The 17,740-nt window shown below is 37.1% G+C and overlaps 1 protein-coding gene across 3 annotated transcripts in view; it reads right to left on the minus strand.

The window, feature by feature from the left end:
• SPIN1 (spindlin 1) overlaps window positions 1-17,740 on the minus strand; it is a 51,288-nt gene that overhangs the window by 18,539 nt on the left and 15,009 nt on the right. For 2 of the 3 annotated variants that reach the window (XM_026064065.1, XM_026064066.1), the window contains exon 2: window positions 3,494-3,719. In XM_026064065.1, the coding sequence (XP_025919850.1) occupies window positions 3,494-3,545 (52 nt within the window). In that variant the 5' untranslated portion in view covers window positions 3,546-3,719. Of the gene's footprint in view, window positions 1-3,493; window positions 3,720-15,380; window positions 15,484-17,740 lie in introns of those variants that run through there. The other variant, XM_026064064.1, reaches the window with a different exon arrangement.

Consider the following 17,740-nt stretch of genomic DNA (forward strand, 5'->3'; position numbering starts at 1 on the left):
TAGATCTGAGGAAAAACATTTATTGCTCAATCTCTTAAGACTACTACAAAAATAAATGTTTTTTTGTAATTGAAAGTCAACACAAACTTCAAGTCCCAGTCTACAGCAATAGAATTCAGCATTTAATTGTCAGCTTGGTCAAACAATGTGCTTTTTGAGCCTGGGTTAATTCTGCCTATAATGGATTCTTAAAATAGATCCTTATAATTCAACAGTGAAGCTTCCTTCAAACCTTATTTCTGAATCCTTCTACCTTACTTCACTCTTACAGAGAAAGAATAACAGTAACAGAAATAAACTTTCTTTCACACTATTGAGTCAAAGGGGAGTGCACATTTTGGCTTGGGGGGGACAGGAGGGATGAGAAAAAGGAGGACAGAATAGGGATAAAGACAGGAGAAATTACTAGCAATGTTTTTATTGTTGTCACATTAGATGGCACCCTCCACTCAGTCCCTCAAAATTAGGTGGGTTCTTCAAAACATACCACAGCATCTTATTTCTCACAGTATTTGCTGTCTTCACAACAGGCAGCAAGCTCAATATTTTTAAATTATATGGCAGAGCCTGCTGCAAGAAAACCATATAATCACATAGGAATTATTCTTGACCCAGTGACTATTTCAAAATTACTTTTAGGGACCCAAGAAGGCTGTAGGCATGTTTATTCACACACTATTAGACCTAATATTGCTTAATGTCAACTTAAAGAGTTTGGGGAAGGAAGAGAGTTCTTTTAATCAAAACAGACGAGGAGCATAGTGGTAAAATGAATTCCTGACTCTGCCGAAAGATTTCACTACAATTTTAACCAAATCACATCTAGGAGTGAGATCTCTTGTCCTAATAGGGGCACAGTACCCCAAAAAATTGTACTTGCTTTTAAATTGAACAAACTACATAACCAGTATGCTACTCAATGCTTTCTAGCTCTTTTCTTTATTAAGATATTACTTTATCTCTTCAAGCCATCCAGTAAAGACACTGGGATTGTTTCTGGCCACCACAGTTTGTTACCTCCCAGAGGCACAGAATTCCACCAACTTGGAAGGGCTGTAGAGGACCATGACTTACTTCTACAGCATAAAGCAAGAGATGACTCGAAAAACCTAAATGTAAATGTAAACACAACGAGGGTAATCACAACTTATCTTACAGCCAATCATATTAGATGCTATTAATGGGAAAAAAAAAGTACATTCCTCTATAATGAGGAGGGCCATCATGCACTAACTAGATAGGCACAGGCACAATGCCATGTGCACAGCAGCTGGCTCAACTACTGAAACTGCATCCTGGAAAGCTGCTCCATATTTTAGTAAAATCGTAGAGGCTGCAGACACACACTCTACTGGGCTCAGTAACTTTATGTTCAAGAATCTCATACCCTATCTTCATTGTAGAGTGGGCTATGCAGTCTCCTAATGATGGCAACCTGTTGCACTCTTTCCTGGTATGTATCTATAATTAAGCAACTTACAGCAGGTAAGTCTGTCCCCATCCCATTGTACAGAAAAAGATAAAGACCTAAGTACTAAACTGTTGTATACTACAAAGCAAAAATAGCATCTGAAGATATCTGAGTTCCACTATAACAAAGATTTTGCATGGGGCAGAATGAAGGTGCCAATTAAAGGGTAAACTATAATGAAATAATAGTGGAAAGTATGACCAACTCTATGAATACACTCCCTCTCTTTTCTGTAATAGTCTTAGGAGGACAACAGGTAGTGAATTTTTCTATTCAACATGTTAATACAGTAAAATTATCTAGCTTAAATTAAAAAAAAAAAAAAAACACTAGCCCAAAAGTTACCCTCTACATAAATTTCACATTATAAGATGTCAGATCTGTGCTGTTATTATTGTTCATGGTATATCACAATTAGATTGTTAGACAAAATTTTTTACCTTAAACCTTAAGAACCTAGCATATGAATTCTTTAAACTCTCACAGTACCCAACCAAGGCTTAGAAGTAGCAATACTGGAATAAAGTGGCAGGTCAAAACTTGCTTTCCTTTCTTTTTTCTTAAGGACTACAATTCTCCTTCCATAGATAATCTAGTGGTGTCAAGAGGAAGGATGACTCACTGAGTTGGTTGTATGAACAAAAAGTCATTGAAACAAATATCTAGAAGTTTGCACTGGGTATCTCCTTTGAAACCATCTATTAAAAATATTTGCAGGAGTTATCTTTGAAATTGCTAGATTTTTCAGATGACTAATCACAGGTAAAAATGGTTTTTAAAAGTTACCAAAAAGCTTCCAAAGAAATCTTCTAGTGTCAGTTACTTTACTTCCGAATGAACCGGGCAAGTAATTGAAAGCACCAGAATGGAATATTGCTTGTGTATTTTTAAAAACTTGCTGAGCTTTCCCAATTTCATATGAAACTCATTTGGTTTCATGCAATTTTTTAGAAAGGCACCAATAGGCCATTCGATGCACTGTGTGTCTACAAAGTTTCTCTCTGCACTGGTCACTAGTGAGATTCTGCTGCAATATGAAATACGAATGGCATTTTTTTTCCACTGAAAAACATGAAGTCATTTCAGAAGAGGAAAAAAAAAAAAGACTAAATAAACAAAGTTGCATTTCTCAGATAAGCTCAACAAAAAAGCAAATAATTAAAGAGAAGAATGAACAACATTTGTTTTTAACATTTTCATTCTCCAAATACTAGTAGAATTCTCAACTTGCAAATGATAATTTCTAGTCCCTGTCCTGCGTACTAGTCCTAGCAGAATGTGCAGCTGAAACAGTCTGCCTTAGCTTATACAGGACCAAATATCAGCACACAGAGCAATTTTTGGTTGGTAACTTGATTCTTTCATTGTCAGTGCTGATAATCCTTATTACAAAGTGCACAAGACTATCTGAGATTCATTAGCCTATTAAGCTGTAAAACTTAGAATTTGCCTAACCAGTCACAAAGGTGTTTTGGCTTTCCTTGAATAAAGAACTGCTTTAAAATACTTTGACTAACCTATTTAAATTTAGGGAACACATTTTGTAGTAATAACCTTTGCGTACATTTAGAAAGACCTTTCCAAACTGTTTTCAAGAGACGCTCTTTTACAATTACTAGCTAATCTGCTTCTACCAAACCATTAAGAGTTTTACAGCAACTTATAAATATGGGGAATACATTACTCCACTGTTCACTCAACCAACACTTCTGGAATGAGCAAAAGAGCAATTTTCCCCTAAAAACGTCAGTCTACTTTTACCACACATTGTTTTCTTTCCTTTTTAGAGCTGCACTTAACTTACGGTTCTACAAAAACTTTGATATTATAGGCTACTAAACATTTCTTTTATCTAAATCTGTGCTGCTAAATTAAACTTATGTATGCCTTTTCAATTCAACAGTTTCCATAACAAAACTAATCACTTAAAACAGAGCTTCATAGAGCCATTAGTAAGTACATAAGGAAGTCTACAGAATAAGAACACTTTTTTTTACCCACTAAAAAACAAAACCACCTCACCTGCATCAGCTCTGGACCGCTGACCTGGTGATTTTCCAAATGGGGTCTTCATTCATCTGTGTTTAAGTGAGCAGCAAAGCTGCTGGACTAGGGTGAAAATCCAGTTCTTCCCAACTCCCAAAATATCTTCTTACTCTTAGAATAGGACAACTACTTATTAATCCACCATCCAACCATGGATTTTTTCTTCACCAAATGCAGAAGCAGCACTTTGAATTATAGTACTCTGAAAAACAAAACAGAAAGCATAAACAGCCTGATATGAGACTTGGTTAAGATAAGCATTAAAGTGAAACAAAATTTCTGCTTTTGTGTTCAGTAAGATATCACTTCATATTCTGTTACTCTGAACACATTCAGCAAAGAGAGGGCAGGTAGGCAAGAAGACAGCCAAACAAATACTTGGGCTGGTACCTTTCCTCATGTACACAGTGCAAGTTCCATGTACTGTAAAAGAACAGGAAAGTAATTAAAGCTACCAGAGTTATCCACAGACAGCAGTACATAGAAAAGCTTCTTGAAAGGCATTTAGTTGAGTTCAGCTTAGTTTCTGCCTGAAACCAGAGAAAACTGCACTACCTTCACCAGAGGTAAAGCACAAATCAACTACTTCCATTTGTTAAAGATAAAATGCTTCAAACCCACATAGCAGAATTAATTCTCTACAGATAAGTTTAAAAGATTCTGCAGGGAAAAAAAAAAAATTAAGACTTAAATGATACCGAAACCACAAGTTCTATTGCAACAACTACTTGACCTGCCAGTTTGTTGGCCAAGTCACTAGTTTATAGAAGATCTGCAGAAGTGGTTGGTGATTCTCTATACCTAAATTCATTAGATTCTTGAAACGTTTAGTCATCACATTCCTCTATACAAAGCAGATAAGTGAGGACAACTTCTTAAAGTTCTTTTCAAGGCTTAAGTTAGAGACATTTGCAATCTCCTAAAACAGTTGGAAGAATCACATCAACAGATTTCAGAGTAACATCTCTGGACAGCAGACATTTATCCTGATTAATCCATTCATTTCTATGCTGCCCGTGGCTAAAACAGGTTAGGTAAGCTCATCCTTCTAGCCTGGTTTCCTTAAGAAACGTGACTGCTGTAATCACGTTCCCTGTAATCTGTCAGTCAGTGTTGGCCGAGGCTCCCTTGCACCTCCCTCTTCCCCACAGCAGCTTTGGAAGCTGCTGTCAATTTTGACAAAAGTGTGACCGAGGGGTCAAACACGGAGGAAAGCCCCTAACTAGTGTCCCAGTGGCGGGAGAAGGTGCACCCTGTGTTCACGCCTTATTGAACAAGGGAACATACAAGGAAGTGCCCTGAGGTATGGTACAGGTATTACACAGGAACCTGCATTTATACCTTCTAACACTTTGCTCTGCCATGAATCATATCCACTAATTCCTGGGAATATTAGAGCAACATAGACCAATATTCCCAGGAATAAAGAGCAACAGACAAACAAAATCACATACTAATTGCTAGTGTTCCTAGTTTAAGCAAGCATTTGGCAATTCGTAGTTTTCGGAAGGATCTCTGCTATATAAGGAAGAGCAAGCTTTTTAGACATCCATAGCCAGGAAGTTGTGAGAATTTGAGAGACTGAAGCTAAAAACCCATTTAAAGGAACTTAACAGTTTTTCCACACTCCATCTCTCCTGAAAGCTGCCAATTATATACAGTAATTGTGAACAGTACCAGAAGAACAATATTCAAGATTTAAAAAGCATTTAAAGAAACAACAGGAAGCAATTAGTTTGCTTAACTATTTAACTAGAACAAAAGGTAAGCATTTTTTTTTCTACTGAAGCCATCAAAAACATTTTACTATAGATTAAAACAGATTAGTGCAGAGGCACCTCCAATTATTGAAACAAATTCTAAATTCAGAGCATTGGTCTGATGTATTTCCATATTCAGTCTCATAGGCACTGTGTACACATGCAAAAGAAAACCACTTTCTCCAGATGAGATATTATGGTTTAGAGAGAATGAACTTTAATATTATACTTGTAATTTAACTTTTTAAAAAATATGAAAAATATGAAGACTTAGCAACTAAAAACACTCTTTTCCAGTAAGCTGTTGACTTATTATCGAAGAAGTTGAAAATATTTTGCAACATCGTTACACATTATGTTTTTCTTCCCCCCTCAGATTTCCAATCCATGGCAAACAAATTGTAAGGTACTGTATAGACACTAATTTCACTGGTTCTGTAGCTATATTTATCAATAAATAAATAAATACAAACAAAAAACAGGTTTTGACTTTCTACTGGTTAACAAGTGCTTTATTGGAATGATCTGTCTCCGCTCACAACTACTGCACAAATTTGAAATAACACCTCTTAAAAGGAAAAGACGACTTCCTAATCCTTTAAAGTCACAATTCATTTGCTAACGCTTAATGAAGTGTTTCACTGTGCTCTCTGAACCCAAGGACACCAGACTGCTCAAGTGAGAAGCTGATTCACCAGTTCAAACAGATTTTCTAGAAACTAAGCCAGTAACTTCCACTAATTCAACACCTGAAGTTTCATTTACTTTCTGTGAAAGCTGTAAGTAAACTCTTCTAAAATTAGTATTCTGAATTCTTAACATTTCAGTTTCACACCGACAGTTCTGAAGACATTAATAAAGAGAGATTAAAAACAGATATTCTAAAGATAATTTGATGTACTTCGGTAACATCTTGAATTTTAAAGTACGCATAACTAAGTCTCATTTGCCATACTAAAAAGAAGCCAGAAAACACACAACTTTGAATTTTAAATATGATGAACAACAAAAAGCACATTTAATGTTATCATGTATATGCTATAAATCTTTTTCCTTTTTTTCCTCTCATATTAAAGTCAACTCATGGAGTTCAAAACCTTTTTTTTTTTTTTTTTTACAAAATTTTATTAAAAACACCAATATCTAAGAATACCACGTTCCATACACAGTACAACAATTTTTAATGGGCTTGTGACATACTAAGTAGCAACAAGCCATTCTGTTAAGGAAGAATGGAAATTCCTTGTTAGAAGGATGTACTTTAGTTGCCTTATGAAGCAATCTGTTTTTGAGTGTAATTCTGTTAACAGCATTGGAGTTTAGTATTTGAACAATCTGAAGCGATCATTAAGCCTCTTTGAAATATTTCAGTAGGACTTCTGAAAACAGATGTCAGCCTTTTTAATAACAGCCTAGCGTATCAATCCTAAACTCACCACTTTGTTCTTTCATATAGCAACCACAACACATGCAGTATTTTTGGAGCCAACCTAACACATCCAGAATATACTATACTGTCTTTACCCCCTACCAGTAACTTTCAGATGAGAGGTGTCCCAGCCTACCAGTCACAGCACTTGTCACCCACGCCCCCRCACCTGTGTCCCCAGCAACTCATTGGCAGGTTTTCACTTGAAGACAGACATGCTGCTAATTAGCCGTCAGCTCCAGCTACTCACCAGCCTGGTCATTTAGCTTGTTTTTACAAAAAAATAAAATAAAGATATTCAGAGTGTGATTTCCTTTTTAGGTCAGGACACACTTATAAAAAAATGAATGTAACAGCTAGGTGAATACTTTGTATTGTATTGTTCTATTTATTTTGCATTTTGAATTTAATGTCATTCATCATACTAGTTTTAATGAAACTAGTACAATCATACTGTCAGGGTAGGGACAGGGAGGAAGGCAGCAGCAGAACAGGAGAAAATACAAGTATCGCCCTATGCTTATTTTTTTTTTCTTTTTTGCAATGTAAAGGCAAAAGGAGGAAAAAACAGCATGCACACTTAGTACGCACAGACTACATAGCTTTTCTTCTGAACTGGTTTAACCTCCTCCATAAACCCATAATTGGTTAGAAGCATTAAAATAAAATCTTTGTTACATGAGCCTTTAACTCCATGAAAATACAGACATTTTAAATAAGCTCCACACTTGCTTCCCCTGAAATTACATGCATTTCCTCGTGACCCGCAGCACAATTGTTTACGGCACGCTACCTAAAGCTTCAGGACCCTACTATCAACACTGAAGAGGGATGTTACATTACATAGTACAAAAACATAGCTGTGGCGATACACAGCTGTAAAACCAGGATATACACCTCTCTGATGCTAACTACAGGCCTGCAGCTCCTAAGGAGGCTGGTCGCCCGCTGTGGCACTAACAGTGCGCAGGCCTTCTGGCACCACCTAGTGGGCTCCCACCTTTCCAATGTGGCATTGAAAACAGTCGCATGCAACTCGGCGCCTAAGTCTGCGCTGATAGTTCAGTGGAGGATGGGCCTAACAAGTCACGAGGCTGGTCTTCTGCGAAGGGAGTCGCGCTGAAATGAAATGGGTCAGCACGAGAGACTTCTTGGTTGGTACGATTCTGCTCCCCGCCACCCAATGTGGATTCTGCTGGTGTACGCTTTAGTTGAATAGTTTGGGCACTAAGAAGTCAGATGAGGCAGATGTTACTTAGAATCTCTAGTTCTTGCCTAGGATCATCCTTTCTATTCATATTGTAAGTCTTCTGCATGCCCCTTCCTCCACCCCCCAAGACACCAAAAAAGGTTAAAATATTCCCTAAACGACAGCAGGAATAAAAATATACACCTGCTCTTAGTTTGTGCTAAGAGCTATTAGAGCTTTGCTGAAGTATTAGAATTCAGCCACTCAAATTCCAAATCTGCACAGAAGTATGCCACAAACTCACCTGGCACATCCAGATTAAGAACTTTCCTTCCTGTCACCCTAGTAGGAGTACCATCATCTGATGTCTAAGAAACCTGTGTTCACAGAGCTAGCTTACTATCCAGTGATTTGTAGCTAACAACCACAAAAAGCAATACATTTCAACTATAGATTTATCAGTTGACAGACTCCAAATCAAGTACTGCTTTCCCTCCCCTCTGATATCCTCTATGGCTTTTCCTCTACCCATAAATTTATTGTTACCTGCCCAGAAGCGTATAGAAACAAGAAGCACTGGTATACAACTGTGTGTATACACATATATACAAATATATGTAAAAAAAAAATCTCTAAATTGCATTTACTCTAAGATGCTATTTTGATGCAACAGTAGATTATTAAACAGATGGCTGAAATAATCTGAAATTTATGCAAGCTATTCCTTGTTGATAGGGCTATCCATACAAGTGACCCTTGTTGGCAATGGGATTATAAATGCTGCATGATTTCTGTCAAAGGGGAAAAAAAGAAGTTCATGTTTTCCTAGTCATTTTCATGTTGAAAGAGAAAAAAGAAAGAGGAAAAGAGTACTGTACAGATGCTTTCAGTAAAGGGTCAGCGTAATAAAATTCATTCTACCACAGTCACAGTTAAAAGACCTTAACAGTGAAGCTGGAAAAAAGACTAGATCACATTCAAATAAATATAAGCTTTTATCTTCAGCACATGTATACACTCACTGAATTCTAAGGATCAGTTTATAATACTTTATAACAATCCAGAAACTGAATAAAAATGTTTATCATCTTTTAGCAAACATGAATGTGAAGCATTAGTGTAGTTTTAAGAGAACACATGCAACCCTTGAAGATTGCATTTAAAGTTCTCAAAAAGAAAAAACAAACCAACAAAAAAAAAAAAAAAACAAACAAAAAACCCAAACCACACAACCAGGCACAGAAATGCCGAAAGTATCATTTCCAGCATTTCCTGCCTGTACTTGTTTTTCCCCTTGAATTAGCAAGATTTAGTTGTTACTGAGACAGGCAGTATAGTTTGTTCTCTACTTCCACCGAATTTTCCTCATGACATACAAGTCATTAAAGTACTCAGTCTCTCTCACTTTATTCATTTTAGCATTTAAGAGGAGAGCATTTTTGCAATAAATCTGAAATAAACTGAGATGGATTGTATAAATCAGTCACTTTGCAAAGGCAGCAGTAAGAACTTCATTACAACATTACAAAACAGTAATAAATTTGCTTAGTATTTTAAGTTTTGGGGCTCAGTGGCGACCCTCTTAGCATTTGAAGGTCATCTCTCACAACTAGTTTTTAGACTTCCCATGCCACAGTTAAAAACACCAGCGTATGGAAGCATAGGGTTCTCACCACCATCACAAATTAGTTTTTGAATCGGAAATAGGCTCATTATTACAGTAAAAAAAAGATACTTCCTCAGAAAGCTTACAGAATGTTTTTTAGCCTAGTTTGTAGCACACTTACGCTTGCACAGCTAGTTACTGTGGGAGATGCAAGGTGCTGAAGCTGTTAAGTATGTTCTTGTCTACATTACAGTGCCCATCTGTCAACAGCCTGAAACAAAAAAAGCCAAGTAGGATTTTCCACCTTCTATAGAAAAACACCCAAACAAACAAAAAACCCAAATCCAGAGTGATTGCATCTAACGCTGCCGTCCTGGACAACTGCTCCAAATTAGAGGAACAACACGCTATATCCAATTCAAGGACCAAGAGTTTGGACATATTTCACTGGCATCTGCTCCTCGAGCAGCCTTGGATTAGTGGGAGAGAGATCCATTTCAGGAAGYTAATTCTAAGCACCCTACAATGAAGGGTAGAGTGTTTGTCTCAAACATTCACAGAAGTATGCATCTCATTCTTAAAATAAAATCCACATGTGAAAAATAACCATAAAATGTGAGACTTCCCAAATGTTTTCCAGCCCAAGAATACAGTGGATCGTTCTGACTAGTGCTGCATCACTGAAATTCATTACCGAAGTTTCTCTGTTTAGAAGTTAAGCATTGAAGGAAGCAAAGTCTCCCCAGGTATTGAAAAACTGTATTTTTTGAAAGTTCAGGTATACAGAAGAGAACTATTTTAGAGGCATACCAAAAAGGTATTTTTTCAAACACTTCTAAAACCTGCTGCAATCAAAGGATTATTTCAGACTTGCTGATCATCGACAAATTAAGGCAACATCACCTCCTCCACATCTCACTCGTTTGACATTTTGTTAGCCTTAAGAATACAGTGGGAATTCCATATCCAAAATGAATGCAGGAGTCTACCTTTAAAAAGTGGAGACTTCCGGAAGTGACATACAATGTATGTAATTCCAAAGGATTCTCAAGAATAGCATTGCGTTTACAAGCATCAATTTTACTCAGTAGATCACAGATGGAAACACAGAATAAACAGCAAACTGTCCAAGATAAATTGACCTCGGATGCCTCAACTGGCAGATCTGGTGCTAGTCTGGCAGAGCCCAATAGCTATCTGAATATCCATACAGTGAGAATGCATATGTAATGAGGATATATTCAGACTTACCCTAAAAAAAGTCTAGATTAAAGCTAGCACAGATAGTTAGCCTTGTAACAGCAGTTCAGATTAGGCAGTATGTACTGCAAGACCGCCCGTATGGGCTTCATCTTATTTCTTTCTCTCTTTCTCTCTCAGTTCTCTCCCACCAATCTCCATATCATGTTTTATCTACATAAATGTGCACACATCCACTTTTGCACATTACTATTGTCTTCAACTGCTGTTCAGGTATACCCTTAGAGAGAATATCTGGCTCTCTTGCTCTGCAGAATCTTTCATGTGGGTAAAAACAGTATTTTCATCCCATTAAATCATGCGTCTGAACATTTTAAAGTATGTCCGAGTGCACCATGGGAGAACTGGTATCTACTTTCAGGTTTATAATGCCCCAGGTTAAATAGAAAAGCTAGACTGGTACAATCTTCAGTGGGGCTGGCAAGAGCTCCAAGAACAAGCTGTCTAAGGATTCCTAGCGTGCAAAATCAGAAATTGTAAGTCTGATCCATCAAGAGACATGGAAATAGCCTCTTAAATTTCCTGAGCATAAAGGCAGGTAGGAATCTTAATATAACCTATTAAAAGCCCCATTTATTAACTCACAGATAGCTCTATTTTTTTCATATAGTACAAGAAATCACTGTGCAAGAATCTTTAATGTGCAGTTATGACAATGAGATCCTACACTAGAAGTCTAAAGAGCTCAGAGATCAATGCTTAACAAGTTTTTCCATCTAGATATTTCTTTCCTAGCATTAAATTAAGGTCAGAGAATAAGGATAAGGGATTAAGGATAAAATTGCTCAAAAGTTTAAAGACTTAATTTGTTAACAGTTAAGGCACTTAAACAGAGCTGCACCTATCTTCATGCTGACTTCACAAAAGGTCAAAGGACTACTTTTAGAGAGCACCATAACCATCAGACATTAAGAACAGGGTTAAGCACTCACCAGAATTGGCCATTACCCTACACTGAGAGTGCCATCCTGAAATAACGGATTTGAACTGGATGCTTCTGCCACTTAACAAGATCTGTAAGTCATCGTGTTCTCAAGTGCAGGCTTGACTTACACCTCAGTATCTCCAACACATTTTGCAGCAGCAAAGTATAACTGCCAAATAATTAAGAGCAACAAATTTGAAACTGACATTATTAAATAATAAAGAGTATAACTAAACTTCATCACTTGGGTCATATATCAATCACTTTATATGTTCAAAATTGCTCAAAATCACAGATTCTTTTAAGAGAGTAAGAAGAGAGTAAGAGTCATTAACAGTAAGAGAAGTGGCGACAAGCACCCCAAGACACATGTTTTTGATCAAAGTCGTCTAATAAAGAAGCTTGCTTCACAACATATACATTAGAACAGGAGGCAGTTTTCCCTTGATCTTTTTACTCCAGCAAATTCTATGCTACCATGAACCCTATAAAACACATCCCAAGATCAAGTTATTACAGAAGTGCAATATGAACTGTCATAACCTATGCTACTGGAACACCAGCCTGATAAAGAAACTGTTCAGATTTTACTTAGTTTTTACATTTTGCAGTAGTAAAAAACATCCATTCAAAGAACATGCAGAGTAACAAAGCAAAGAAGCAACATACAGTACATCCTGAAAACGTTTGACTCTTGTTCAAAAACTACATTTAACAGTACAATTCAGAAATCAAACCCCATAAGTATTGATTTTAAATTCAACCTCTTTGTACACATACATTCCTTGATAAATTAAAAAAAGACCTTTTAAAAGCTTCTTATTTTCCTGTGTAAAGGGTTTTTTTTCTACAGAAGGTTCTGGGAAATTTTTCTGTTGCTCTAAAGTATGTAGCTAGATCACTGCAAACAGTTGGGTTTTTTTTAAACAATAGAACCCTTAGTGCTTTCCCCACACAGTACAGTGCTATTAAATAAGAATTAAACAAATATTGAAGGCAGTCTTGCACACACTACATTTAATTCACTCCAGTCACACGCTGCTTCGAGTATAAAAATGACCAGCTTTTCCCCAAGTTCTTTAGAGCTCTGCTCTTCTGACAGTCCACAACATTTTAAATACATGGATAATAACAGTCTTAGAGGTGAGACAAGCCTTAATGCATGCACAGTAAAAGCATCCGTTAATACTGTATACATAGTTTACGTTCTAAAACTGTAAGGGTATGCAGCCTTCCCTAAGCATTCATCACAGCTCACAACACAATCAAGGGCTTCCATCGAGGTGGTCAGGCTACGTCCCTGCCGCTGGCAGGACCTAGTTTGCCTGGCTCTACCCACATACATTACACAGCAGTTTTCCTCTCAGACTGGCTAGGTCTCTTGACCTGCCAAAACTATTTGTTGCCAAGCCACAGTTGCCCAAGCGACCTGCCACTCCAGAATACCGAGATCAGGCAAAACAAGTCTTTCGCTTCTTTCTGAACTTGGTTTAAGACCTTGGTTCCCAGACACGGCCTGCACAAAAACTCTTTCTGTATTGTCCTTTTCCCGACTTCAGCTTCCATGCTTCCTTTCATTTACACAAGTCATTTTACCATCTCTTTCTAGAAAAACTCTTCCAGTCATTTGACAGTGACCAGTCCAATCACTCGCCCAATTTTTCTACATGTCAATTCTCCATACCAATATTCTCTCGGGATCACTGCATCAGTTTTCCCCTGTCCCAACCTCTTTGCACAGCTAGCTGGAACACATACTCCTCTGTGGTTTTTGGCTTCTCACTGTTACTTGTCACAAAGAACTGGTAGCCATCACTTCTGAAAACCTCTGCATGTCAGGCAATACCCAAATCATGTAAAAAGAGTATAAGGCATAACAAAAAACACAAATACAAGTCTTTCTGGTCTTCAGCAGCACAGCAAATGCCACACTCCCCAATTATGGTTACAACTCTACCCATCCCACAATGCTGCTGGACAGAAAGAATACATACGGCGGGGGACTTCAGAGAGCTTCACTGCCAAACCCCAGTGCTAAGCACATGCAAACAGCAATTGCCCAGTGCTTGTTTGTCTGGAGTTGAAGAGGCTTTCATTAGTAAAAAGAAGCTATGTCCTTAACAAAGATGAACACTCTTGAGTTTCATCACTCTGCTTTAAAAGATGAGGTATTAGATCCAGAAGGCTATAGACTCTTTCTCTGGAAAAAACAAAGAAAGCTATTTTTTCCTACTTAAATCACTATGAAGACAATTAAGAGATTTTTGGCTGAAGTCTTCTTAGAAGTTGACTCCAAATGGCTTAAAGCATACATCCAGAATGAGAGATGCAAGTCTTCATGGCTAATCTCAGGTGGTAAAAAGCAACTGTAAACAAGTGCTTCCAAATTTAAGTATGAAGGAGCTTCCAGCATAAACAGAACTGTGGACAGACTCACAGCACTATTTTCCCCCGGTACCACAGAAGTCTATGTCTTTTTTAGAAGCCTTTCCCACCCGCTGTGGCATGCCCCCAGCATGCCATATTAACTCCAAAATGAAAGGACACCATTTTTAATCCTCAATCTTAAAGCAATGCAAATTTTGACCAGCTCCTAGCCACGGGTTTTTCCATCATGTTGTTGTAAAGGGCATGTTTCTTCAAAGCTTTAGAATCCATGGTCCCTTCCCTCTTTCCACTCTGATCAATCATTTACAATTAAATCCAGTAAGCCACCCAAATTCATTAAAACAGGATTCAGTTCCTCAGCTACTACTTTAATGACAATCTAAAGGTGGTTACGTTCGCTAACCTTTCTGCGGCTTGTAATTCACTAACACTCATTACAGTCTAGTACCAAATCTTCACTGAGGAATTTCATTTGTCAAAAAGAAAAAGAAAAAAAGAAAAAAAAAGAAAAACCCCACACCTTTACCCAATATTTAACACATCAAGTTATAAATCACATTCAATTAAGTATTCAACACATCTAGCCAGCTAACAGAAAAATACAGTCATGCACAAGCAAGTAGAATGATTTTTTGATTTAAGAAAAATTCACAGGATTTGGGATTTTTTTTTTTAATTTGATTCAATTTTAAACTAAACAGTTTTTGGCCAAATTCTGAAACGGATCAAAATTAATCTTGTTGAGAAAAAATAAGCCCCACTCAATATATTCCACATCACTTCATTAGCCCTAATCCCACCAGTCCTTCTCCCTTGATAAGTATGTAACAAAAAACAGCTGTTTTTCTCACTGTTCAGCAGCTAACATTTATGAAAAGCGCTAATTAAAATTCACTCTGAACCATGTTTATATTTTCAGCACACGTATCCACGCATACACAACTGTTTACAGCAAAAAACTATACTTGTTATTTATGTGAGCTCTTCACCTTAAGAGTCTGAAAAAGCAAAACAGGCTCCACAGCCAGGAAGAATTTTATGTAGTACAACTGAACACAAATTAAAATATCAGTAACAAATATGACGGATAAGCACTTTGCAAACATTAAACAAGTGACAGCTTCAAGGTACACAGCATGAATAAGATAATCTGTATTTCTAAAGAGCGCAAACAAGTTTTCCTGTTTTATAGGTAAAGCCAGTGACTTCATTGCCTATGGGAGATGACCATATAATACTTTTCAGACCTGCTCATCACCCCTTGTTTTGTTGAAACCATGTATATGTAAGTGTGACTACTACCTACACATTAGTTTCTTCTCTGTTCTCTGCAGCTGAAGAAGTTTTCAGAGCAGGAGTGTTTTCTCGTTCCCAGTACTATCTCTCTCCAAGTTTGAGACATGCCCTCTTCTTCTACATAGCGTGCCACCTGCGACAACAAAAGCTACTGGTATTAAAAATGCTTCAGGTACTGTCAGTATCCTTCTGGAGGCAAAATGTTCCAGCTGCAAACAATACATTGAACACTTGGCCAGATTTTCCAGAAACTCAGCATCTGCTTCTCATGCTGCTTTCAATAGGATCTAAGCATTTCAAAAATCCATCTCCAGCTTCAGCTGTTCCTAGAGGATCTTCAGAAGAACACATATACCTCACAGTAGCTAGTTCCACTGGCAATGCATTGGATTTATTATTATTATTATTTTCTGGAACAACTGGAAAATTACTGTAGTTCTGCCTTGGGCATGCAAGTTGCACCACCTGGTAAAATAGTCAGGCATAAAGTCAGGTCTTTCCCATCCTTTAAAACAGCAGCTAACTTTTCCACCTATTGCCTAAGCTGAAAGGTCCTCTCAACTGTGTTTTAACACCTAGCTTGTGCTAAGCTCCCAGTTCCCATCACATTTAAAATCTGTCCACCTGTAGAATTTGAAATCAAATTCCATGACCCATGTAAATACTGGTTGAGTGCTTCTAACCCAGTATAATTGCCAAGCAGTAAAAGGTAACATTGTTATTTAATGTAATCTTTTTTCTGTGGGGAAAAGAAAAAATGTTAAAGGGATGTTTTTTCTGTATTGGAAAAGTTAGAGATGAAGAAAATGTCTCTCCTGTACTGACATAAAAAAGATAACTAAGACTTGGTAAGAAATAAACCCCTCTCCTTTCTATTCCCTTAATTTCCCAGGATGCTAGCAATTAAGTTATGACTTCACTGACAAGTTGGTGAATTTTATTTCTTCCATTAGGAGCCTTAACACTTAATTCTGCTAATATGTAGACAGCTCAATCCCCTAATAGAGTATGCTAATCCTGGCCCTCAGTAGCAAGATGAATTTTTCCACACTGTTCAATTCTTCTCTTGATACAACTTAGGACAAAAAGTTATCCAAGCTTTTTTAGGCAAGACGTTTTCCTCAACAGTAGACAACATGATCCATAGAACCCCAAACCAACTAAAAAAAAAAGTTATGCAAAACAGTATACCATAACTAAACTCTCAAATTGTATTTTTCACCAACATTTCCTTTTGCTAGTTTTTCTGGGAAAAAAGCTAAGTCATACAGAAATGAGGCAACAATTGTCCTAAAAATGTCTATGCAGCCTACAGATTTTCCAATTATTTCTGAACTGTTCTGAATGCTGAAGGCTTCAGGAGACAGACATTTAATGCATTCCCCCTCCCTGTATCACGTATAACAAAAAAGCATCACAGAGAAGTAGGCCTTAAAGAGTTCTCAAAACAGTCATCTATTTCAGGCTGCTTCCTTGATAGAAGATTAAATTGATTATAGCTAAGCCATATTTTCCAAGCTTAGTGTTTTCTGCTTATTATCCTTCTATACTTTTCAATTTCAGTGGGTTTGTTTGTTTGTTTTTAAAAAGTAGGCAGCCCAAAAACATTTCTTTAAATTTTATAAGCATACTTTCATTTTATTTTTCATATCACTAATAGAGCTTGAATGAGAACTAATTCAAGGACATGTTAAGTATGCTTTATCAGAACTCAGAGACCACATAAGAAGCTACACCTACAAGGATCATTTACAGCTGAAGAAACTAACCCTTCTAATGAGAACTACCACTCAGAGCACCCCTATAATGCATTTTTCTTATGCTACAGCTTCCATAAGGAGGTTAAAGCAAGCAATAAATAAGCAACATTTTTCATTTGAAGGCTAGCTGATCAAAGAAACAGAACAACTTTATCCCTTTTCAGATCAACCTAAGAGATGGTTTGCTGTTTGGTTCACATATGGCACAGAGTTACCAAACAAGTTCTGTTGCTAATAGGGAGACAGAATGAACTCCTTTCCCACACTATTTTTCAGAACCTACCATCCACCAAAAAACTAGTCAATACTTTCAGACTTTTTACTAGTATTTCCAAACATGCTAGTTATTTTTTAAGTAAAAGCTTTACTGTTGTAATAAACACAGGGACTTAAAAAAAAAAACAGAATTTAAGTATTTGTATTTTATACAAGACATCTACAAAAACACATGCAGATTTTGCAGGGGGCTGTACATAACTAGCCGTATGCAATAGCCAGCTGCCTGTTCTGATACAATTCCTCCCGACTGTACCTTACTGTAGTTAAGCAAAACACTTTTGTTCTAGCATATTGTTTTCCTCCCAGAAATTCACAAAAGCTTTTGTTACCA

This window comes from Apteryx rowi, unplaced genomic scaffold (genome assembly GCF_003343035.1).
Source record: "Apteryx rowi isolate R43461 unplaced genomic scaffold, aptRow1 scaffold_208, whole genome shotgun sequence".
Lineage (NCBI taxonomy): Eukaryota > Metazoa > Chordata > Aves > Apterygiformes > Apterygidae > Apteryx > Apteryx rowi.